We start from the raw sequence: 26,207 nt of genomic DNA on the forward strand, positions 1-26,207 counted from the left end.
CCTGGGCACTACGGGGACAATTTAGCACGGCCAATCCCACCCTGACCTGCACATCCCTGGGCACCACGGGGACAATTTAGCACGGCCAATCCACCCTAACCTGCACATCCCTGGGCACTACAGGACAATTTAGCACGGCCAATCCCACCCTAACCTGCACATCCCTGGGCACTACAGGACAATTTAGCACGGCCAATCCCACCCTAACCTGCACATCCCTGGGCACTACGGGGACAATTTAGCACGGCCAATCCACCCTAACCTGTACATCCCTGGGCACTACGGGATAATTTAGCACGGCCAATCCCACCCTAACCTGCACATCCCTGGGCACTACGGGGACAATTTAGCACGGCCAATCCACCCTAACCTGCACATCCCTGGTCACTACGGGACAATTTAGCACGGCCAATCCCACCCTAACCTGTACATCCCTGGGCACTACGGGATAATTTAGCACGGCCAATCCCACCCTAACCTGCACATCCCTGGGCACTACGGGGACAATTTAGCACAGCCAATCCACACTAACCTGCACATCCCTGGGCACTACGGGGACAATTTAGCACGGCCAATCCCACCCTAACCTGCACATCCCTGGGCACTAGGGGACAATTTAGCACGGCCAATCCCACCCTAACCTGCACATCCCTGGGCACCACAGGGACAATTTAGCACGGCCAATCCACCCTCACCTGCACATCCCTGGGCACTACAGGACAATTTAGCACGGCCACTCCCACCCTAACCTGCACATCCCTGGGCACTACGGGACAATTTACCACGGCCAATCCCACCCTAACATGCAAATCCCTGGGCACTACGGGGACAATTTAGCACGGCCAATCCACCCTAACCTGCACATCCCTGGGCACTACGGGACAATTTAGCACGGCCAATCCACCCTAACCTGCACATCCCTAGGCACTACGGGACAATTTAGCACGGCCAATCCCACCCTAACCTGTACATCCCTGGGCACTACGGGACAATTTAGCACGGCCAATCCAACCCTAACCTGTACATACCTGGGCACGACGGGACAATTTAGCACGGCCTCTCCACCCTAACCTGCACATCTCTGGACAATAAGGGACAATTTATCACAGACAACCCACCCTAACCTGCATTCCCCTGCACCTTGGGACAACTTAACACGGCCAATCCAAGGCCAATTCACCCTAACCTGCAAATCTTGGACACTATATCACAATTTAGCACGGCCAATCCAAACTAACCTGCATATCCCTGGGCACTTAGGGACAATTTATCATGGCCAATCCCATCCTAGATCTGCACATCCCATGGCACTTATGGGGCAATATTTCACATCCAATCTACCCTAACCTTCATATCCCTGGATACTGCGGGACAACTTAGTATGGCCAATCCACCATATCCTGCACATCACTGAGCACTATGGACAATTTAGCATGGCCAATACACCCAAAACTGCACATCTCTGGGCACCATGGGACAATTTAAAATGGCCCATTCACACAATCTGCCCATCCTTTGATACTTCGTGACAATTTATTACAGCATTACCCCCCCCAACCAGCATATCCTGCATACAGGACAATGTAGCATGCAAATCTGCACTAATCCGCACATCACTGTGCACTTTGGGATAGTTTAGCATGGTCCATTCACCCTAACCAGCACATCTCAAGACACTCCAGGACAATATAAAACAGTCAATCCACCCTATTCTGCACAGCTCTGCACACAATGGGACAATTTAGCACGGCCAATCTGCCCTTATCTGCACATCCCTATACACTATGGGTACACTGAATGGGCACCTTGGCTCAACAGGCTCAGTGTTTGGTTATTACGGGACAGGAGAAAGTGAGGTCTGCAGATGCTGGAGATCAAAGTTGAAACTTTATTGCTGGAACAGCACAGCAGGTCAGGCAGCATCCAGGGAACAGGAGATTCGACGTTTCGGGCACAGGCCCTTCTTCAGGAATGAGCAGAGAGTGTTCAGCAGGAGAAGATAAAAGGTAGGGAGGAGGGACTTGGAGGAGGGGCGTTGGAAATGTGATAGGTGGAAAGAGCTCAAGGTGAAGGTGATAGGTCGGAGTAGGATGGAGGCGGAGAGGTCAAGAAGAAGACTGCAGGTCAGGAAGGCGGTGCCGGGCTGGAGGGATCCGGCTGAGACAAGGTGGGGGGAGGGGGGATGAAGAAACTGGTGAAGTCCAAGTTCATCCCCTGTGGTTGGAGGGTTCCCAGTCAGAAGATAAGACGCTCCTCCTCCAACCGTCGCGTTGTTGTGGTTTGGCGGTGGATGAGTCCAATGACCTGCATATCCTCCGTTATTACGGGACAATTTAGCACAGACCCCAATCCATCCTAACCTGACAATCCTTGGCCTCTACAGGGCAATTTAGCATGGCCAATCCACCCTAACCTGCGCATCATTGTGCACATGGGACAATTAACACAGCCAATCCCACCCTAACCTGCACATCCCTGGGCACTACGGGACAATTAACACAGCCAATCCCACCCTAACCTGCACATCCCTGGGCACTACGGGACAATTTAGCACGGCCAATCCCACCCTAACCTGCACATCCCTGGGCACTACGGGACAATTTAGCACGGCCAATCCCACCCTAACCTTCACATCCCTGGGCACTACAGGACAATTTAGCACGGACAATCCCACCCTAACCTGCACATCCCTGGGCACTACGGGACAATTTAGCACGGCCAATCCCACCCTAACCTTCACATCCCTGGGCACTACAGGACAATTTAGCATGGCCAATCCCACCCTAACCTGCACATCCCTGGGCACTACAGGACAATTTAGCACGGACAATCCACCCTAACCTACACATGTCTAGGCACTATGAGAACAATTTAGCATGGCCAATCCACCCTAACCTGCACATACCTGAACTCTACACTATAATATACGTAGCCAATCCATCCTATCCTACACATCCCTGGACACAACGGAACCATTTAGCATGACCAGTCAAACCTAACCGGCACATCCCTGGACACAACACATCAATTTAGCACATACGAAACACCTTACCCTGCAAATCCCTGGACACTGTGGAGAAAGTTAGCACAGCCAATTCACCCTAATCTGTACATCGTTGAGTACATTGAGAAAATTCAGCAGGGTCAATTGACCCTAACATTCACACTCCTGGACAATAGGTGACAATTAAGCATGGCTAATTCACCCTAACCAACACATCTGTTCACTCTTCGGAATAATTTCCCATGGCCAATTCACCCTAACCTGTAAATACCTGGAAACTATGGGACAATTTATCATGGTCAACCAGCCTAATCTACACATATCTGAGCACTATGTAACAAATCGATTCTAACCTGTGATCCCTGGACATTACGGGACAATTTAGCATGGTTAATCACCCTAACCTACAAATACTGGATTACTATGTGACAAGTTAACCATATCCAATCTACACTAACCTGCAGATCACTGGACACTACTGGCAATTTAGCACGGCCAAAGCATCCTAACCTGCACATCGCTGGACACTTTGGAACAAAGTAGCACAGCCAGCCCACCCTAAACTGCATATCCCTGGAAAACACAGGACAATATAACATGGTCAATCCAGCCAAATCTACACATATCTGAGCAATGCGGGGCAACTTATTGTGACCCTAACCTGTACATCCCTGGACACTACATGATGAGTTATCATGTCCTATGTACCCTAACTTGCACATCCCTGGTCCCTATGGGGCAATTTAGCACGGCCAATCCACCCCAACCTGCATCCCTGCACACTACAGTACAATTTAGTGTAGCCAATCCACACCAATCTGCACATCCCTGGGCATGATGCGAAAGTTTTGCGTAATGAATCCACCCCAAATCACATTTCGCTGGGCACTATGGGACAATTTAGCACGGCCAATCCACCCTAACTTACACAGTCCTGGACACTACAAGACAATTTAACACATCCAATCAAACCTAACCTGCACATTCCTGGCCACTGGGAAAAAATTCTAACATGGCCAAGCCAACCTAACCTGAACATCAATGGGCACTACAGGACAAATTAGAATGGCCAATCGACCCAAGGTGTGCATCGATGGGACACATAGCACGGCCAATCCATCCTAACCTGCACATGCCTGCTCATGTTGGAACAATTAGTTTGAACAACTGCACATCCGTGGGAACTACAGGACTATTTAGAATGGCCAATCTACCCTAGCCTGCACTTCTCTGGACAGTAGGGGATAATATAGCATGTTCAATCCAATCTAATCTACACATGTCTGAGCACTACGGGACAATTTGACCATAACCTTCATAACTCTGGACATTACGGGCAATTTACCCTAACCTGCAATTACCTGCATACTAAGTAACAAGTTATCACGTCCAATCTACCAAAACCTGCATCCCTGGACACTACAGGGCAATTTGCAAAGCCAATCCACCCTAACCTGCACATCTCTGGACACTACAACACAGTTTAGCACAGCCAATCCAACCTTACCTGCCCATACATGGACATTATGGGACAATTTAGCACATCCCAACTGTTATCTGGTTCATTCCTGGATGCTACAGGACACTTTAGTACATCCAATTCACCTAACCTACACATCCCTGAACACAACATAACAAATTTGATAGCCAATTCACCTTAACCTGCAAATATGTGGACATTATATCACAATTTATCATGGCCAATCCAATCTAACCTGCATATCCCTGGACACTTGGGACGATTTATCAGGGCCAATCCACCTGAACTTGCACATCCTATGGCACTACGGGGCAATTTATGACATCCAATCTACCCCAACCTTCACATCCCTGGACACTGCAGGACAACTTAGCATGGCCAGTCCACCCTATCTTGCACATCCCTGGGCACTACGGGGACAATTTAGCACGGCCAATCTACCCTAACCTGCACATCCCTGGGAACCACCGACAATTTAGAATGGTCCATCCACCCAATCTACCCATCCTTTGATACTTCGTGACAAAGGGTAACATTACCCACCCTAACTTGCATATCCCTAGACCCTACAATGTTGCATGGCCAATCTACTGTAATCCATACATCTCTGGGCACTACGGAACAATTCAGAATGGTCCACTCACCCTATCCAGCACATCTAAAGACACTCTGGGATAATACAACACAGTCAATCCACCCTATTCTGCACATCCCTGCACACAATGGGACAACTTAGTACAGTCAATCCACCTAACCTGCACATCCCTGGCCTCTGCAGGACCATTTAGCATGACCAATCTGCACATCCCTGTACATTATTGGAGAAATTAGCATAGCTAATTAGCTAATCCCCCCCCCCCCCCCACCCCCCTGCAATCAAACCTGACCTGCACATCCCTGGACACTACACGTCAATTTAGCATATGCAAAACACCTTAACCTGCAAATCCCTGGACCCTGCAGGGAAATTTAGCATGGCCAATCCATCCTAATCTTTACATCCTTGAGCATATCGGAAAAATTCAGCACAACCCTGGGTAATACACGACAATTTTGCATGGCCAATTCACCCTAATCTGCACATCCCTAGACACTACATGACGAGTTATCATGTCCAATGTACCCTAACTTGCATATCCCTGGGCACTACGGGACAACTTAGCACGGCCAATCCACCCCAAACTGCACATCCCTGGGCATGATGCGACTAATTCATGTCGTGAATGCATCCTAACTGCACATCGCTGGACACCAAGGGAAAATCTAGCACAGGCAATCCAACCCAACCTGCACGTGACTGGGCACTAATGGACAATTTTACCTGACCAATCCACTCTAACCTACACATTCTTGAACACTACAGGACAATTTAACACATCCAATCAAACCAAACCAGCACATCCCTGACCACTGCGGGTAAATTTAGCATGAACAATCCAACCTACCCTGAACATTCATGTTATAATTGTACAAGACATTGGTTCGGCTGTGTACAGTTCTGGTAACCACCTTACCAAAAGGATATAGATGCTTTGGAGAGGGTGCAGAGAAGGTTGATGAGGATGCTGAAGATGTTGCCTGGTATGGAAGGTGCTAGCTATGAAGGGAGGTTGAGTAGGTTAGGTTTGTTTACAATGGAAAAAAAGAAGACTGAGGGAATACCTGATTGAGGTTTACAAAATCATGAAGGGTATAGTCAGGGTGGATAGAGACAAGCTTTTTCCCAGGGTGAAGGAGTCAATAGCGAGAGTTTACACTTTCAAGGTTAGAGGTGGAATGTTTAAGGGGAAATACATGCGGTAAGCACTTCACACAAAGGTAGTGGGCATCTGGAACGTGTTGCCAGCAGAGGTGGTAGATGCTGGCATGGTAGATTCATTTAAGTCTGGACAGATGCATGAGTAAGTGGGGAGCAGAGGGATACAGATACTTCGGAATTAGGCGACAGGTCTAGACAGTAAATTTGGATTGGTTCTGGTTTGGAGGGCCGAAGGGCCTGTTCCTGGACTGTAAATTTTCTTTGTTTTTTGATCTTTGTATCAATGGCCACTATGGGACAATTTAGCAAGGCCAATTCATCCAAAACTGCACCTCCCTGGACAGTACATGATAATATAGTATGGTCAATCCAGCCTAATTTACACACATCTGAGCACTAGGCAACAAATCAACAAGGCCAATTGACTCTAAACTGCACACATCTGGACATTTTGGGACAATTTAGCATGGCCAATCCACCCTAACGTGCAAATAGCTAGATACTATGTGACAAGTTATTACACCCAATCCACCCTAACCTGCACATCCCTGGACACTATGGGACAATATAGTATGGCCAATCCACCCTGCACATCCCTAGGCAATACAGGATATTATCATGGCCAATCCATCCTGACCTGCACTTCCCTGGATAGTAGAGGACAACATTGTGTAGTCAATCCAGCCTAATCTACATATATCTGAACACTACGGGACAACTTAATCGACCCTAACCCTCATATCACTGGACATTACAGGACAATTTATCCTAATTTGCAAATACATGACAAGTTATCATGGCCAATTTAGCCAAACCAGTGTATCCCTGGACACTACAGGGCAATTTAGGACAGCCAGTCCACCCTAACCTGCAAGTCTCTGGGCAATATGGCACAGGTTAGCACGCATGAACGCGCATGAACACTACCGAACAATTTAGCATGTCCAACTATGTTATCTGGTTCATTCCTGGATACTACAGGACACTTTAGTACATCCAGTTTTCATAATCTACACATCCCTGGGCACTACGGGACAATTTAACATGGCTAATCCACCTTAACCTGCACATCCCTGGACACTGCGGGACAACTTAGCATGGCCAATCAACTTCTATTTCCTCAAAAAATGGAGTTCACAACTCCACTTCTTCCCTCCCATCCCCTCCAACTTTTTTATATAGTGCCCCCCGATACTATCCTTCCCAAGACTGATCCTTTCGGTCTGGACTAGACAATAGACAACAAGGTGTCAAGTCAGCCACTACTTGAATGAGAGGAAAACCAAATGGATATGAAATACTCACATCTGGCCGGTCAATTCCTCAACACTCAATAGAAGAGGGCTCAAGGCTCTTACACCGCTGTCTACAATCCATCTGTGCCAAATCCACAAGTCACAGCACCATATTAAGATCTGTACCACCAGGAGGGGCCTCTCGGTTCCACAATTGGTCAAAAGAATCACTAGGATGTGGTCTGCTTCAGCAAGGCACAGTTTAATCATATCGACCGGGTGCAGATTTGTCCAGCAAAACAGTGGCTTTCCTTGGAGAAATTGCACAGTTGAATTTGAATGATATGCAATTTTTATATGTTTCTTAAGAGACAGTGCAACCTTAATTACAAAGGAAAAATAATTAAATATAATAACGTGACATAATGGACAGCAGGCTAATCCCATGATATTTTCTGGGGAACAGTATTGTCTTATGCACATTATCGTCTCATACTCATGGTTCAAATTTAGTCAGGGTGTTCAGTTGCTGTCTTATGATTCATACTATGAAGACTCCATTGTCTGTTTTATCTTTTAATTCAGCTAGCTCAGCAAAACAGGACTGCAGCTTCCAACCATTTTAGCACAGTATTAATTTATACCCTGAAACCATTTTGTTATGTTACTTTATATTGAAAAACTGTTTTGTATTGAGAGAAAGCTTGCATAGATTTGTTGCTCTTGACAACAGGCTAAATCCAGATTTTAGATTTTCAAATTTAGCACGGTCAATCCATGCTAACCTGCACATCTCTGGACACTATGGGACAATTTAGCAGGGATGACAGTGGAGGAACAATGGTGGATATTTCTGTATGTAATGCAGAAGTTGCTGGATCAGTTCATTCCAAAAAAGAAGAAAGATCCTAAGAGGAGTCATGGGTGGCCGTGGCTGACGAGGGAAGTTAAGAAACATATAAAGTCAAAAGAGAAAAAGCATAACATAGCAAAGATGAGTGGGAAAACGGAGGACTGGGAAGCTTTTAAATAACAACAGAGGATTACTAAGAAGGGAATATGCAGAGAAAAAATGAGGTACGAAGGTAAACTGGCCAAAAATATAAAGGAGGATAGTAAAAGCTTTTTTAGGTATGTGACAAGAAAAGAATGATTAAGACTAAAATTGGGCCCTTGAAGACAGAAACAGGGGAATATATTACGGGGAACAAAGAAATGGCAGAAGAGTTGAATTGGTACTTCAGATCTGTGTTCACTGGGGAAGACACAAGCAATCTCCCTGAGGTAACAGTGGCTGAAGGACCTCAACTTAAGGGAATTTATATTTGCCAGGAATTGGTGTTGGAGAGATTGTTAGGTCTGAAGGCTGGTAAGTCCCCAGGACCTGATGGTCTACATCCCAGGGTACTGAAGGAGGTGGCTAGAGAAATCGTGGATGCATTGGTACCATTTTCCAATGTTCTATAGACTCAGGATCAGTTCCTGCGGATTGGAGAGTGGCTAATGTTGTACCACTTTTAAAGAAAGGTGGGAGAGAGAAAGCAGGAAATTATAGACCAGTTAGTCTGACCTCAGTGGTGGGAAAGATGCTGGAGTCTATTATAAAGGATAAAATTACGACACATCTGGATAGCAGTAACAGGATAGGTCAGAGTCAGCATGGATTTATGAAGGGGAAATCATGCTTGACTAATCTTCTGGAATTTTTTGAGGATGTAACTCTGAAGATGGACAAGGGAGATCCAGTGGATGTGATGTACCTGGACTTTCAGAAAGCCTTTGATAAAGTCCCACATAGGAGGTTAGTGAGCAAAATTAGGGCAAATGGTATTGGGGACAAAATACTGACTTGGATTAAACATTGTTTGGCTGACAGGAAACAAAGAGTAATGATAAACGGTTCCCTTTCAGAATGGCAGGCAGTGACCAGTGTGGTACTGCAGGGATCAGTAGCTTTTTACAATATACATTAATGATATAGATGATGGTATTAAAAGTAATATTAGCAAATTTGCTGATGATACATAGCTGGGTAGCAGAGTGAAATGTGAGGAGGATGTTAGGAGATTACAGGGTGACCTGGACAGGCTAGGTGAGTGGACAGATGCATGGCAAATGCAGTGTAATGTGGATAAATGTATGGTTATCCACTTTGGTGGCAAGAACAGGAAGGCAGATTACTATCTATATGGAGGTAAAAACAATGACTGCAGATGCTGGAAACCAGATTCTGGATTAGCGGTGCTGGAACAGCACAGCAGTTCAGGCAGCATCCAAGGAGCTTCGAAATCGACGTTTCGGGCAAAAGCCCTTCATCAGAAGTAAAGCTTTATTCCTGATGAAGGGCTTTTTCCCGAAACATCGATTTCAAAGCTCCTTGGATGCTGCCCGAACTGCTGTGCTGTTCCAGCACCACTAATCCAGAACCTACTACCTAAATGGAGTCAAGTTAGGTAAAGGGGCAGTACAACGAGATCTGGGTGTTCTTGTACACCAGTCAATGAAGGCAAGCATGCAGGTACAGCAGGCAGTGAAGAGAGCTAGAACATAGAACATAGAACAATACAGCACAGAACAGGCCCTTCGGCCCACGATGTTGTGCCGAACATTTGTCCTAGCTTAAGCACCCATCCATGTACCTATCCAATTGCCGCTTAAAGGTCACCAAAGATTCTGACTCTACCACTCCCACAGGCAGTGCATTCCATGCCCCCACCACTCTCTGGGTAAAGAACCCACCCCTGACATCTCCCCTATACCTTCCGCCCTTCACCTTAAATTTATGTCCCTTTGTAACACTCTGTTGCACCCGGGGAAAAAGTCTCTGACTGTCTACTCTATCTATTCCTCTGATCATCTTATAAACCTCTATCAAGTCACCCCTCATCCTTCGCCGTTCCAATGAGAAAAGGCCTAGCACTCTCAACCTATCCTCGTACGACCTATTCTCCATTCCAGGCAACATCCTGGTAAATCTTCTCTGCACCCTCTCCAAAGCTTCCACATCTTTCCTAAAGTGAGGCAACCAGAACTGCACACAGTACTCCAAATGTGGCCTTACCAAGGTCCTGTACAGTTGCAACATCACTTCACGACTCTTGAATTCAATCCCTCTGCTAATGAACGCTAATACACCATAGGCCTTCTTACAAGCTCTATTCACCTGAGTGGCAACTTTCAAAGACCTATGAACATAGACCCCAAGATCCCTCTGTTCCTCCACCTTACTAAGAACCCTACCGTTAACCCTGTATTCCGCATTCTTATTTGTCTTTCCAAAATGGACAACCTCACACTTGGCAGGGTTGAACTCCATCTGCCCCACTCCTCAGCCCAGCTCTGCATAATATCCAAGTCCCTTTGCAGCCGACAAGAGCCCTCCTCACTATCCACAACTCCACCAATCTTCGTATCATCTGCAAATTTACTGACCCACCCTTCGACTCCCTCATCCAAGTCATTAATAAAAATTACGAACAGCAGAGGACCCAGAACTGATCCCTGCGGAACTCCACTTGTAACTGGGCTCCAGGCTGAATATTTACCATCAACCACCACTCTCTGACTTCAACCGGTTAGCCAGTTTTCTATCCAATTGACCAAATTTCCCTCTATCCCATGCCTCCTGACTTTCCACATAAGCCTACCATGGGGAACCTTATCAAATGCCTTACTAAAATCCATGTATACTACATCCACTGCTCTACCCTCATCCACATGCTTGGTCACCTCCTCAAAGAATTCAATCAGACTTGTAAGGCAAGACCTACCCTTCACAAATCTGTGCTGGCTGTCCCTAATCAAGCAGTGCCTTTCCAGATACTCATAAATCCTATCCCTCAGTACCCTTTCCATTACTTTACCTACCACCGAAGTAAGACTAACTGGCCTGTAATTCCCAGGGTTATCCCTATTCCCTTTTTTGAACAGGGGCACAACATTCGCCACTCTCCAGTCCCCTGATACCACCCCCCGTTGACAGTGAAGATGAAAAGATCATTGCCAACGGTACTGCAATTTCATCTCTTGCTTCCCACATAATCCTAGGATATATCCCATCAGGCCCGAGGGACTTGTCTATCCTCAAGTTGTTTCCTAACATGTATCTTCTCTAGTTTACCAGTCCGTTTCACACTCTCTTCTTCAACAATACGGTTCCTCTCATTCGTAAATACTGAAGAAAAGTGCTCATTCAAGACCTCTCCTATCTCTTCCAACTCAATACACAGTCTCCCACTACTGTCCTTGATTGGACCTACCCTCGTTCTCGTCATTCTCATGTTTCTCACATACGCATAAAATGCCTTTGGGTTATTCTTGATCCAATCCGCCAGAGATTTTTCATGCCCTCTCTTGGCTCTCCTAATCCCTTTCTTCAGGTCCCTTCTGGCTATCCTGTATCCCTCCACTGCTCTGTCTGAACCCTGTTTCCTCAACCTTATGTAAGCCTCCTTCTTCCTCTTTACAAGCCATTCAACCTCCCTCGTCAACCAAGGTTCCCTCACACGACCATTTCTTTCCTGCCTGACAGGTACATACATATCAAGGACACGTCGTATCTGTTCCTTGAAAAAGTTCCACATTTCCATGACATCCTTCCCCGACAGCCTATGCTCCCAACTTATGCTCCTCCGATCCTGTCTTACAGCATCGTAATTACCCTTCTCCCAATTGTAAAACCTACCCTGTTGCATGCACCTATCTCTCTCCATAACCAAGGTGAAAGTCACAGAATTGTGGTCACCATCACCAAAATGTTCACCCACTAACAAGCCCATCACTTGTCCCGGTTCATTACCGAGTACCAAATCCAATATGGCCTCCCCTCTGGTTGGACAATCTACATACTGCGTTAGAAAAGCTTCCTGGACACACTGCACAAACACCGCCCCATCCAATCTACTTGATCTAAAGAGCTTCCAATCAATATTTGGGAAGTTGAAATCGCCCATGACTACGACCCTGTGGCTTCTGCACCTTTCCAAAATCTGTTTCCCAATCTGTTTCTCCACATCTCTGCTGCTATTGGGGGGCCTATAGTAAACACCCAACAAGGTGATTACACCTTTCCTATTTCTGACTTCAGCCCATACTACCTCCAGAGGCAGATCCCCCTCAAACTTCCTTTCTGCAGCCGTTATACCATTTCTAATTAGCAGCGCCACCCCCCCCTCCTTTTTTACCACCCTCCCTAATCCTACTGAAACATCTGTAACCAGGAACCTCCAACAACCATTCCTGTCCCTCTTCTATCCACGTTTCCGTGATAGCCACAACATCGTAGTCCCAGGTACCTAAGCACGCCCTAAGTTCACCGACCTGATTTCTGATACTCCTTGCGTTGAAGTATACGCACTTGAACCCATCTCTGTGTCTGCAAGTATTCCCTGTCAGTGCTACCTTCTCCACAGCCCCCCTACAGTCTTGGGCATCCTGACAAACAGCTAACCTATTTGCTGGACTACAAGTCCGGATCCCATCCCCCTGCCAAATTAGTTTAAACTCCCCCGAAGATAGCTAGCAAACCTACCTCCCAGGATATTGGTGCCCTTCTGGTTCAGGTGCAACCTGTCCTGCTTGTACAGGTCCCACCTTCCCCAGAATGCAGTCCAACTGTCCAAATACCTGAAGCCCTCCCTCCTACACCATCCTTGCAGCCATGTGTTCAACTGCACTCTCTCCCTATTCCTTGCCTCACTGTCACGTGGCACCGGCAACAACTCAGAGATGACGACTCTGTCTGTCCTAGCTTTATGAAACCCAGCTGATAGCAATCTGGCCTTCATAACAAGAGGGATTGAGTATAGAAGCAAAGAGCTTCTTCTGCAGCTGTATAGGGCCTTGGTGAGATGGTACCTGGAATATTGTGTGCAGTTTTGGTCTCCAAATTTGAGGAAAGACATTCTGGCTATTGAGGGAGTACAGCGTAGGTTCACGAGGTCAATTCCTGGAGTGGCGGGACCACCTTATGCTGGAAGACTGGAGCGACTGGGCTTGTATACCCTTGAGTTTAGAAGATTGAGAGGGGATCTGATTGTAATGTATAAGATTATTAAAGGATTGGACATTCTGGAGGCAGGAAGTTTCTGCTGATGAGGAGTCCCGAACCAGAGGACACAGTTTAAAAATGTGGGGTAGGCCACTTAGAGCAGAGTTGAGGAGAAACTTCTTCATCCAGAGAGTGGTGGGTGTGTGGAATGCTCTGCCCCAGAAGGCAGTGGAGACCCAGTCTCTGGATACTTTAAAGAAAGAGTTGGATAGAGCTCTTAAGGATAGTAAAATCAAGGGTTATGGGGATAAGGCAGGAACAGGATACTGATTGAGGATGATCACCCATGATCATGATGAATGATGGTGCTGGCTCGAAGGGCAGAATGGCCTACTCCTGCACCTATGTCTATTGTCTATTGATGAACTTGGCCACTGCAGAGCAAAGGTGACTATGTACTTTGGAAGTTCTTGATATTTGAGTGTTTAACCTTAGTTGATCAGTGTCACTTCCCCCTCCTCTGTTGTTACATCAAGTTGTTTCTTGAGTGCTCCCAGGGGTTTTTTTTTTGCTTGTGCAATAATACTTGAATATTCCACGATATTGTTCACTCTGTCTGAAGTTGGATTCCTTCCTTTAAAGCAAAGTTATTAAGAAGAGTCACTGGGCTTGAAACGTTAGCTCTGCTTTCTATCCACAGATGTCCCAGACTTGCTGAGTTTCTCCAATAATTTTTGTTTTTGTTTCAGATTTCCACTATTGCTTTATTCCCTCCTTTCAGTCTCACCTCAAAGGTGAAAGAACAGTGCCTCCGTTGTAGTTTAGCTGTGATCTCCCCTCCCCTGTGCTGTCAGCACAAGTCATTCAGAGCCCTCTGGTGGTGAAAGAAAATCTTATTGCGTTTTTGCAGGTATGCCTCAATTTGGAAAGGATGTCTGACGCTCTACACGGGGAGAGGCGGAGACCTTCAGAAAGTCGGAGAGTAAGTTCTGTGCCTTGATGCTGTGCGTGTGAAGAGCTGTTGTAAGCTGGGGTTGCTGCCTTGCTCTGCCTCCAATCTAACGGTTTGGGCGGGCTTTCAGAAGTTTCAGTAGTTCAGATACCTGTTGGCACTTCATTTGTGGTGTAATTGTGAGTGTTCAGAAGTGGGAGGGAGCCAGGAAAGAGTGGGTGGTGATGGGGAGTGAGCCCATGTAAAACAAGGGGGTGAGGAGAGAGACGGTTAAGAACGTTTAAGGATAGAGAGTGAGTTGACTGACAGGTAAGGACAGAGGTGGGGACTGGCAGTGGAGGAGGAGTGAGAGTCTGGAGTATAGTTCTGGAAAAGCACAGCAGGTCAGGCAGCATCCGAGGAGCATGAGAATTGATGTTTTTGTATTGAATTCAGATTCCACCATCTGCTGTGGAAGGTTTTGGACCCGGGTCCCCAGAACATTGAGTCATAGTGCTGTCCAGCATGGAAACAGGTCAAGTCGTTCATGTTGACCAAATATCCTAAATTAATCTAGTCCCATTTGCCAGCACTTGGCCCATATTCCTCTAAACATTTCCTGTTTATATATCCATCTAGATGCCTTTTAAATGCTGTAATTGTACCAGCTGCCACCTCCTCCTCCTTTGGCAACTCATTCCAAGCACGCATCACCTCTGCATGAAAGAGTTACTCCTTAGGTCCCTTTAATTCTTTCTCCTCTTGTCCTCTAGTTTTGGACTCTCCCCACCCTTGGGAAAAGACTTTGGCTATTCACCCTATATATGCCCCTCATGATTTTATAAACCTCTTTAAAGTCACCCATGAGCCTCTGATGGTCCAGGGAAAACAGCCCCAGCCTATTCAGTCTCTCCCTATAGCTCAAACCCTCTAACCCTGGCAACATCCTCGTAAAATCTTTTCTGAACCCTTTCAAGTTTCATAACATCCTTCTTATAGCAGGGAGACTAGAATTGACACAATATTCCAAAAGTGGCCTGTATAGCCGCAACATGACCTCCCAACTCCTGTACTCAATATTCTGACCAATGAAGGCAAGCATACCCAACGCCTCTTTCACTATCCTATCTACCTGGGACTCCACTTGCAAGGAACTGTGAACCTGCACTCCAAGGTCTCTTTGTTCGGCAACACTCCTCAGAACCTTATCATTAAGTGTATAAATTCTACCTCAATTTGCCTTTCCAAATTGCAGCACCTCACATTTATCAAAATTAAACTCCATCTGCCATTCCTTGACCCATTGGCCCATTTGATCAAGGTCCCATTGTACTCTGAGGTAACCTCCTTCGCTGTCCACTACACCTCCAATTTTCCAAGTCTCTGGATTAATAGTCAAGTGATGATACCAGGAGGCCGTTGCCTCCCCCATCCCTCTTGCTGCCATGCTAAGGTTTCAAACCATATCCCCAGGCCATTAGCCTGGCTCCCTGGATTACCAGACCCGAATACATTACTGTCTTCCTCCTGCCTGTGATCGTACAGCCACTTTAACAGAAACCTTCAGCACTGTAAGGGAGTTTTTGTTCATGTAAAGTAAAATGGTGTCACATACACATGAACAGCTTTCTCAAAACTTCGCACGAGATCAGAGTTTGCCATGGAGGGTGACCCATAGGGGTCTACAGCATTGAAACAAGCCCATCTTGCCCATGCTGCCCAGTTTTCACAATTAATCTAGTTCCATTTGCCTGCATTTGGTCCACATCCCTCCATCCCTATTCTATCCACATACCTGTCTAAATGTCTCTTAAATGACGAAATTGTACTCGCTCGCGCCACTATTTCTGTCAGCCTGTTCTGGACACTCGCTACTCTATGAAAAAATTGCCTCTCTAGACCCTTCTGTATCTTTCCCCTCTCACCTTTAAAACTCCCCTGCCCTGGGGAAAAGCTGCAGCTATCTACCTTGTCTATGCCTCTTCTCATTTTATTGACCTGTATGAGGTCACCCCTCCAGTATCTTAATGCTCCAGTGGGAAAAAGTCCCAGCCTCTCCCTGTAACTCCAACTCGTCAGAGTACTGGTTTCCAAAGAGTCACTGCTTCTTCAGAAATTACCCACCAAGGGGTGGTGATGGTGGGTGACTGGCCTGTAGTAATGTGTAAAGCATTGGTTAGGCTACTGGTGTTGTTGGAGAGTCCAGATTAGAGGAGGGAAGGGATTGCACTGGAGAAGGTGCAAAGGAGATGTTTGCCTGGGCTGGAGAGTTTCAGATGGAGAGATGGGATAGAATGGGGTTGTTTTCCTTGGAGCAGAGGAGACTGAGAGGGGACATGCTGAAGATGTATAAACAGCTCATTAAAACTCTCATCCCCTTCCAAAGGTAAATCGCCATAGTCCCAGAGGAATCTCAAGGCTGCTGTCTCCTTAAAGAGAGAGAGAGAGAGAGAGAGAGACACGATCGGTGGTGGGTTTAACCTGAGGGTCACCATGCCTCAGGCAAGGGGGTGAGATTGTGAAGGCGAGACCTCGATGGTAACCTCCGATGCGGCAGGAATTGACATGCTGTTGATGTTGCTCTGTAAACCAACCATCCGACCAACTGAGCTAGCCCTGAACCCCCCTCCCCACTGGCCAAACCAACTTTCTAAATTCGCCCTTGCACGCAAGCAAGACACCTGTCCCACTAGAATGCGGAAGCAATGCTGCAAGGTCGGAAAAGCCATCTCTCAGGTGGAAAGCAAAATGCTTGCAACGGCTGCAGTCTAGGGCAGGCGCAAGAATATCCCCTTGTCCTCTTTTGAAGGCCTCCCTGGTGTTCAGGCCACAGTTTATACCTCGACAGGCTGTTATCACACCGCTGTGTGTGTGGGAGCTTGCGGTGCGCAAATTGGCTGCTGCATTCCCCTGCTTTATAACAGTTGCTGCATTGCACTTGGTGACTATGAAGTGCATTGGAAACCTCCTGAGCTTGTGTGAGATGCTATAAAAGCACAGGTTTTGTCTTTTCTTTGGTCCTGGTTGCATGCGTGTGTGTGTTCTTCAGTGTTAACAAGTGAATGAACTGGTAGGCAAGGTGGTACATGGTGAAACACTCCCCACCCTCTACCAGAGCAATTGAGTGAATGTTGTAATTCAGTTGAGCATCCATCTTTGCATCAACCTTCCAGCTTAAAGTTTCCTGACACATGCTGTGCCAGACTTTGGCTCTCTTTCGCGCTGTCTGCTTCTTAGCTCCAGCGTCTACGTTGGACTGAAAAATGTCAGGTGGTCCACGTCCACTTCAGCAGAGAGAATCTTGTCTTTTGAAAGAAAGACACACTATCTAAATGGTGAGAGGGAGCAGAGCTCGGAGATGCAGTGGGATCTGGGTATCCGAGTGCACGCTCGCAGGTCAGTGCAGCCACAGCAAGCAGTCAGGCCAACTAATAAGATGTGACGGTTTATTGTGAGTGGCATTGAATGCAAGAGTAAGGAGGTTATGCTTCAGTAATGCAGGTGCGTTGGTGAGACCACGTCTGGAGCACTGTGTGTAGGAAGAACTAGCCGTTTGGATATAGAACTGGCTCAAAGGTAGAAGACAGAGGGTGGTGGTGGTGGAGGGTTGTTTTTCCAGACTGGAGGCCTGTGACCAGTGGTGTGCCACAAGGATCGGTGCTGGGTCCGCGACCTTTTGTCATTTTACATAAATGATTTGGATGCGAGCATGAGAGGTACAGTAAGTAAGTTTGCGGATAACACCACAATTGGAGGGTGTAGTGGACAGCGAAGAGGGGCTACCTCAGATTACAACGGGATTTTGACCAGCTGGGCCAATGGGCTGAGAAGTGGCAGATGGAGTTTAATTTAGATAAATGTGAGGTGCTGCAGTTTGGGAAAGCAAATCTTAGCAGGACTTATACACTTAATGGTAAGGTCCTAGGGAGTTTTGCTGAACAAAGAGACCTTGGAGTGCAGGTTCATAGCTCCTTGAAAGTGGAGTCACAGGTAGATAGGACAGTGAAGAAGGCGTTTGGTATGCTTTCTTTTATTGGTCAAAGTATTGAGTACAGGAGTTGGGAGGTCATGTTGCGGCTGTACAGGAATTGGTTAGGCCACTGTTGGAATATAGCGTGCAATTCTGGTCTCCTTCCTATCGGAAGGATGTTGTGAAACTTGAAAGGATTCATAAAAGGTTTACAAGGATGTTGCCAGGGTTGGAGGATTTGAGCTATAGGGAGAGACTGAACAGGCTGGGGCTGTTTTCCCTGGAGTGTCGGAGGCTGAGGGGTGACCATGTAGAGGTTTACAAAATTATGAGGGGCATGGATAGGGTAAATAGGCCCAGTCTTTTCCCTGGGGTCAGGGAGTCCAGAACTAGAAGGCATAGGTTTAGGGTGAGAGGGGAAAGATATAAAAGGGACCTATGGGGCAACTTTTCATACAGAGGGTGGTACGGATATGGAATGAGCTGCCAGAGGAAGTAGTGGAGGCTGGTACAATTGCAACATTTAAGAGGCATCTGGATGGGTATATGAATAGGAAGGGTTTGGAGGGATATGGGCCGGGTGCTGGCAGGTGGGACTAGATTGGGTTGGGATATCTGGTTGGCATGGACGGGTTGGACTGAAGGGTCTGTTTCCATGCTGTACATCTCTATGACTGGTCACCATACTTACAGAAGGATGTTAATGTGTCGGAATCAGTTCAGAAAAGGTTTACTGGTCTAATCCTTGGAATGAGCAGAATGCCCTATGAGGAAAGGCTAAACAGGCTAGGTCTGTATATTCCAGAGTGTAAACAATCAGAGGTAACTTAATTGGAACACGTAAGATCCTGAGGGGATGGGGTGGATGTGGAATAGGATGTTTCCTCTTGTGGGAGAATCTAGAACTGGGGGTCACAGTTTAAAAATAAGGGAGAGCCCATTTAAAACAGAAAAAATGTTGCCCCCTCTCTATCAGAGGGTGTAGTTTCTTTGGAATCCCCTTCAGTTTGGCTACATTTGGAACACTGCATACAATTCTGGTCCCCCTGCTTTAGGGAAGATGCTGTTAAACTTGAAAGGGTTCAGAAAAGATTTACAAGGATGTTGCCAGGGTTGGAGGGTTTGAGCTACAGGGAGAGGCTGAATAGGTTGAGGCTGTTTTCCCTGGAGTATGGGAGGGTGAGGAGTTACCTTATAGAGGTTTATAAAATCATGAGGGGCATAGATACTGTTGGAATATTGCGTGCAATTCTGGTCTCCTTCCTATCGGAAAGATGTTGTGAAACTTCAAAGGGTTTACAAAAGAATTACAGGAATGTTGCCAGGGTTGGAAGATTTGAGTGATAGGGAGAGGTTTAATAAGCTGGGGCTGGAGGCTGAGGGGTGACCTTAGAGGTTTATAAAATCATGAGGGGCATGGTTAGGATAAATAGACTAGAAAAGTCTTTTCCCTGGGGTCGGGGAGTCTAGAACTAGAAGGCATAGGTTTAGGGTGAGAGGGGAAAGATATAAAAGAGACTTAAAGAGCAACCTTTTCACACAGAGGGTGGTACGGGTATGCAATGAGCTGCCAGAGGAAGTGGTGGAGGCTGGTACAATTGCAACATTTAAAAGGCATTTGGATGGGTATATGAATAGGAAGGGTTTGGAGGGATATGGGCTGGGTGCTGACAGGTGGGACGAGATTGGATTGGGATATCTGGTCGGCATGGGTGGGTTGGACCAAAGGGCCTGTTTCCGTGTTGTACATCTCTATGGCTTTATGAGAGAGGGTGAGTAGCCAAGGTCTTTTTCCCCGGGATGGGGGAGTCCAAAACTAGAGGGCATAGGTTTAGGGTGAGAGGGGAAAGATATAGAAAGGAGTTATGGAGCAAGTTTTTTTCACGCAAAGTGTGGTGCGTGTATGGAATGAGCTGCCAGAGGAAGTGGTGGAGGTTGGTATAGTTACAGCATTTAAAGGCATCTGGATGGGCGCATAAGTCAGAAGGGTTTAGTGGGATATGGGCCAACTGCTGACAAATGAGACTAGATTAGTTCGGGATATCTGGTCAGCGTGGACAAGTTTCCATGCTGTGTGACTCTGACTGTGGATGCAGGAAATCTGAGTATTTTTAAGGCAGAGATCATTTAGATTCTATATCAGCAATAGGATGAAAGATTATTGCAGTATATGCAGGAACGTAGATTTGAGGTTAAAATCAGATCAGCCATGAGCTTATTAAATGGCAGATAAGGCTCATAGGGCCAATTGGCTTACTTTGGTTCCTTGCTAGTACATTAGTCAGCGGGGTAAGCATTGTGCAAGCGACGAGAGGTTACTGAGATGTGCAACCACTTCTGTGTTCCGTTTCAGGTTTTGTATGCAGTATTCGGAAGTGCCGAATTTCAGTGACCCCAACCCTGAGTACATGTCCCAGGCATCTTCGCAAAACAAGCCTGTAAGTCTTGACACCCCGTAACGCCCTCCCCTTTCAGACCAGGTTGTTGCTGATATTTTTATCTGGTGCCAGCGCTTATGTCAGGGGTCGCACCTCCATGGGTAATGGTGTCAATGCTGAGGTTCCTTCCTGTGATTGCTTGCTGGCTTGCTCACTTTTCTGGAGGCGCTGATTTGGTTATGCCTCACTAGGGGCCAGCCTGTTGGAAATAGAGTCCTGCTATTATTAGGGTCGCTGCAAATCGGGGAGGGAGAAAAACAATGGGTGTTTTGGGTGGAAGGGAAACTGAGAAAGTGGCTCAGTGCTCCCTGGTCACAGGATCTGCTGAGATTATTCTTGTGCTAATTCAAATGCTCCTTAGTTTTCCTTCTCCGGATGCTTCCACTGTTTTTGCAAGAGGCACAGGGTGGCTGCTTCACAATTAGCAAAGGTCTCTTGAATTAATTAAAAGTCACAGCTCGCAGCAACTGCTGATGGAAAAAAATTAAACTGCTTTTCTTCCTGCTGGAAGTAGCTTTTACTTCGGAGAACAGAGAGCCCCTGAACCAGGGAGGACAAGTGGGAGCCAACTCTTGCACGTTCCCTTCAGCCATCTGACTGCTTGCCTCTCAGTGCTTTGAATGGGATTTCTGCAGCAGCTTGGCCCTAGCCTGGGTGAGGACGTGGTTTGTCATGTTGGATGAGTCTGCTGAGCATCTGACAGCACGTGAACTGAACTTTTGGTCCCACCTGTCCATGCCAACCAGGTTTCCTAAACTGAACTGGTCCCTTTTTGCCTGTGTTTAGCCCATATCCCTCTAAACCTTTCCTATTCATATACCTTTGAAATGTTCTAATTTTACGTGCCTTTACTACTACTTCTGGCAGTTCATTCCATAAACACACCACCTTCTGTGTGGAAAAGTTACCCCTCCGAATCCTTTTAAATCTTTCCCCTCTCACCTTAAACCTATGCCCCTCTAGTTTTGGACTCTCCCACCGCAGGGAAAGTACCTTGGCTATTCACCCTATCCATGCTGCTCATGATTTTATAAACCTGGTAAGGTCACTCCTTCGTATCCTATGCTCCAAAGAAAAACGTCCCAGCCCCTCCTTATAACTCAAACCCTCTCGTCTTGGTAGCATCCTTGTCAATCTTTTCTTCACCCTTCCCAGATTAACAACATCCTTCCTATAGCTGGGAGACCAGAACTGCATGCAGTACTCCAAATGCGGCCTCACCAACTCCCATTCTCAATGCTCTGACTGATGAAGACAAGCATGCCAAACGTCTTCTTCACCACCCTGTTTAACTGTGATGCTACTTTCAGGGAACGATGTTCCTGCACCCCTAGGTCTCTCTGGTCAACAGCACTCCCAGGTCCCTACCATTATGTATGTAAGTCCTGCCATGGTTGGTCTTACCAAAATGCAATGCCTCGCCTCCATCTGAATTGAACTCCATCTGCTACTCCTCGATCTGTGAAGAGGTCCATGACAAGTTTTGGTTGGTTGGTTGGTAGGGTGGGGAGGGAAGAAGAGATCTAGGGGGCGGAAGGGAGAGCATTCCTAGTAGCTCATTAGGCAGGTTTGCTCCCAGTCCAACCAGTTAATCCTGAGCACTCTTTGCTATTTCCTTTCTCGTTTAAGACCCTGACTGAACAAGGTAGCTCTTCTACGGCTGGCCTGGTGACATCTTTGCCCTCTGTGACGACAGGTGAGTACCTATGATAAAGACCTTGCTGTCAGGTAAGCATTTGGGGCAGGGAGAGCTGCAGTGTCAGAGGAACTGTCCTTCAGATCAGAAGTTGAGCCTTGACCCTGTCTTGCCTCAGCTGGAGGTTCAACTAGTTGGAAGGAGACCAAAGAGATGAAGGTGTCTCCATCCCCACCAACCACCATCACCACCGCAGTCCTGAGGCACATTAGCTCTGCTGCCTCACAACGACAGGGACCCTGGTTCAATTCCACCCTCCGGCAACTGTCAGTCTGTTCGGAATTCGCATGTTTTCCCTGCATCTCTGTGTGGGTTTCCTTGCGTGGTCGAAATGTGCAGATTAGGATGGGTTGGCCATGCTAAATTGTCCCCGTAGGTGCTACAAGAGTGCAGGTCTGTCTTCCGATTGGCCTTCCCTCAAAGGTGGACACAGACTTTGCTAGTTTACTCGGCCAACCTGAGATGGGGAGGATTGAGTTGGGCGACTGGCCCCCATCCCTTTTAAACCATGGAGCAGGCTCGAGGGGCCAAATGGCCAATGCCCGGTTCTGTTTTCTGTGTGGGGTTGGTGGGGAGGGGGTGGAATCTAATGGATTCTACAATCCTGCAGCTTTGTGCCTTCCTTATGTACATCTATTGTATACATGTGTAAATCATAAAATCCCTAGAGTGTGGAAGTAGCAATGGCCCTTTGAGTCTACACCAACCTTCCAAAGAGCATCCCATCCAGACCCACCCTATCCCTGTAACCCTGCCTTTCCCCTTGGCTAACTCACCTAGCCTGCACACCACTGGACACTGAGGCAATTTAGCACGGCCAATCCATCCTATCCTGCACATCCCTGAACACTACGGGGACAATTTAGCACGGCCAATCCCACCCTAACCTGCACATCCCTGGGCACTACGGGGACAATTTAGCACGGCCAATCCCACCCTAACCTGCACATCCCTGGGCACTAGAGGACAATTTAGCATGGCCAATCCCACCCTAACCTGCACATCCCTGGGCACTACGAGACAATTTAGCACGGCCAATCCATCCTATCCTGCACATCCCTGAACACTACGGGGACAATTTAGCACGGTCAATCCCACCCTAACCTGCACATCCCTGGGCACTACGGGGCAATTTAGCACGGCCAATCCCACCCTAACCTGCACGTCCCTGGGCACTACGGGGACAATTTAGCACGGCCAATCCCACCCTAACCTGCACATCCCTGGGCACTACGAGACAATTTAGCACGGCCAATCCACCCTAACCTGCACATCCCTGGGCACTATGGGACAATTTAGCACGGCCAATCCCACCCTAACCTGCACATCCCTGGGCACTACGGGGACAATTTAGCACGGCCAATCCACCCTAACCTGCACATGTTTGGACCATGTGAGGAAACTGGAGTATCTGCAGGAAACCCACGCAGATGCAAATTCCACACACAGACCGTTGCCTGAAGGTGGAATTGAACCAGGGTCCCTGTCGCTGTGAGGCAGCAGAATTAACCACTGAGCCACCATGCTGCTCTTAAAACTAGGATATACATTTAACTGACTGTTAAGTGATGGTAGAGGCAGCTGTCAATAGACTCTGTACCGGGCAGAGGAATACAGAAAGCTGTCAGCAGTGGGGAGCAGACCTTGAGTAGTTAAAGGAGCAGGCTGAATTGCTGAGGTGTACTTGCAGTGAGGTAGAAAGTTACCCCAGTTTAACCCACAGAAGGAAGGTATGCAATCCTGGTCTCCCTTCCATTGGAAAGACATTGTTAAATTTGCAAGGATGCAGAAAAGATTGACCAGAATGTTGCCGGGATCAGAGGGTTTGAGCAATAGAGAGAGGCTGAATAGGCTGGAGTGTCAGAGGCTGAGAGGTTGACCTTTTTTTGTAGAGGTTTATAAAATGATGAGGTGCAAGGGTAGGGTGAATAGCCAGGATCTTTTGCCCCAGGGTAGGGGAGTCCAAAACGAGACGGCATAGGTTGAGGGTGAGAGAGAAAAGATTTAAAAGGGACCTATGGGGCAACGTTTTCACTCAGAGGGTGGTGCATGTGTGGAACGAGCTGCCAGAGGAAGTATTGGAGGCCGGTACAATTAGAGCATTTTAAAGGCATCTGGATGGATATATGAATTGGAAGGGTTTGGAGGGATATGGGCCAAGTGCTGACAAACATGACTAGATTAATTTAGGATATCCGATCAGCATAGATGAGTTGGACTGAAGGGTCTGTTTCTGTGCTGTATAACTCTATCGCTTGTGTGGGAGAGTCTAGGACCTGAGGGTGTCCCCTCGGAATCAGGAGTTACCCATTGAAGACCGAGACGGGAAGGAGTTTCTTCTCTCTGAGTAGGGGAGTGAATCTGTGGAATTCTTTGCCACAGAGGGTTGCCGAGGGTGGGTCGATCAGTATATTCGAGGCTGAGGCAGACAGATTCTTAATCAGGAAGGAGGAATTGAGAGGTTACGGGGAAAAGGTAGGAATGTGGATTTGAGGGCGATCAGAATTAGAATATAGAACATTACAGCGCAGTACAGGCCCTTTGGCCCTCGACGTTGCGCCGACCTGTGAAACCATCTGAAGCCCATCTAACCTACATTATTCCATTTTCATCCATATGTTTATCCAATGACCATTTAAATGCCCTTAAAGTTGGTGAGTCCACACTGTGCAAGCTTACGTGCAGAGTCTGTTGGCAGCTGCCTCTACCATCGCTTGACAGTCGGTCAAATGTTTTAAGGGCAGCTCGGTGGCTCAGGTGTTGCAGGCACTTTGCTGGAGAAACTCAGCAGGGTCCGGCAGGTCAGTGCATACAGAGGAAAATCAGGGTTAACGTTTCGGGTGCAGTGAGCACTCTGTTCTACACTGGACCCTGAAAGGCGGACTGTTTCTCCTCATCCCAATCTCTCTCTGCACAGTCGCTGCCAGACTCTGCTTCTGTTTCAGATTTCCAGCCTCCACAGTTGTTCTTTCTATTTTCAATATTTATTTTCACTGTATTGAGGTTATCCCTTTATCCTCTTGCTCGGGAATGTCATTACCATCTGGCTTTTGTTTCCCTGTCTCCCCCTCCGCTCCAGGTAACGATAGCCTGAATGCTGCCGGGTCGGTTGGAGTTCCCCTCGGTGCAGTGAATCACGTACTGCCCGGAGGAGGAAGAGGGAACGGGCGTGGGCCAGGAGGTAACCAAGCTGTGAACGTGTCAGGACCTGCATTAACACACTCCTCCACCAGCAGCACCCCCAGCCTGAGCAACGGGAGGGATCAGAGACGTGTGCCAAAGCGATGAGCGTTCTTCTCTTCCCCATCTCCCGGCACGTTCCAACTTTGTGAAGCTCCCTCCCAAAAATCCGTGGGGAAATGCTATCTAAGTGGGATTGGTTCTTTATCCTCATTCTCTCTCTCTCTCTCTCTCTCTCTCTCTCTCTCTCTCTTCTCCACCACCACTACCCCCTGCCCCCCCCCCCCCCCTTAAACTTTGCCCAGCGAGGCTGTTGGAATTACGGGGGGGGGGGGGGGTTGAGTCATGTTATCTCAATCCTCTCCTGCGTCCCTACCCACCCCAGGAATGTGTGCCTAGAACAGAGTTGCTGCTGCTGCCCTCTTAATGCCCTGGAGTGTCCTCGCTGGGCATCAGAGTGCCCTGATGTCCTTTGATGCCTGTGAGATGTAGGGGGCAGAATGAGGCCATTCGTCCCATTTGAGA

The 26,207-nt window shown here is 47.4% G+C and overlaps 1 protein-coding gene across 2 annotated transcripts in view; it reads left to right on the top strand.

Annotated features, from left to right (window-relative positions):
• Nucleotides 1-25,929, top strand: part of LOC148134606 (SOSS complex subunit B2-like) — a 44,163-nt gene extending 18,234 nt beyond the window's left edge. The window contains exons 3-6 of one of the 2 annotated variants that reach the window (XM_087985662.1): nucleotides 14,378-14,449; nucleotides 20,722-20,806; nucleotides 22,436-22,502; nucleotides 25,582-25,929. In XM_087985662.1, the coding sequence (XP_087841788.1) occupies nucleotides 20,729-20,806; nucleotides 22,436-22,502; nucleotides 25,582-25,790 (354 nt within the window). In that variant the 5' untranslated portion in view covers nucleotides 14,378-14,449; nucleotides 20,722-20,728 and the 3' untranslated portion in view covers nucleotides 25,791-25,929. The remainder of the gene's footprint in view (nucleotides 1-14,377; nucleotides 14,450-20,721; nucleotides 20,807-22,435; nucleotides 22,503-25,581) is intronic. The other variant, XM_087985661.1, reaches the window with a different exon arrangement.
• Nucleotides 25,930-26,207: the final 278 nt, after the last annotated feature.

Source organism: Chiloscyllium plagiosum, unplaced genomic scaffold, assembly GCF_037043375.1.
Source record: "Chiloscyllium plagiosum isolate Xiang-an unplaced genomic scaffold, Cpla_swu_hap1 HiC_scaffold_53Y, whole genome shotgun sequence".
Classification (NCBI taxonomy): Eukaryota; Metazoa; Chordata; class Chondrichthyes; order Orectolobiformes; family Hemiscylliidae; genus Chiloscyllium; species Chiloscyllium plagiosum.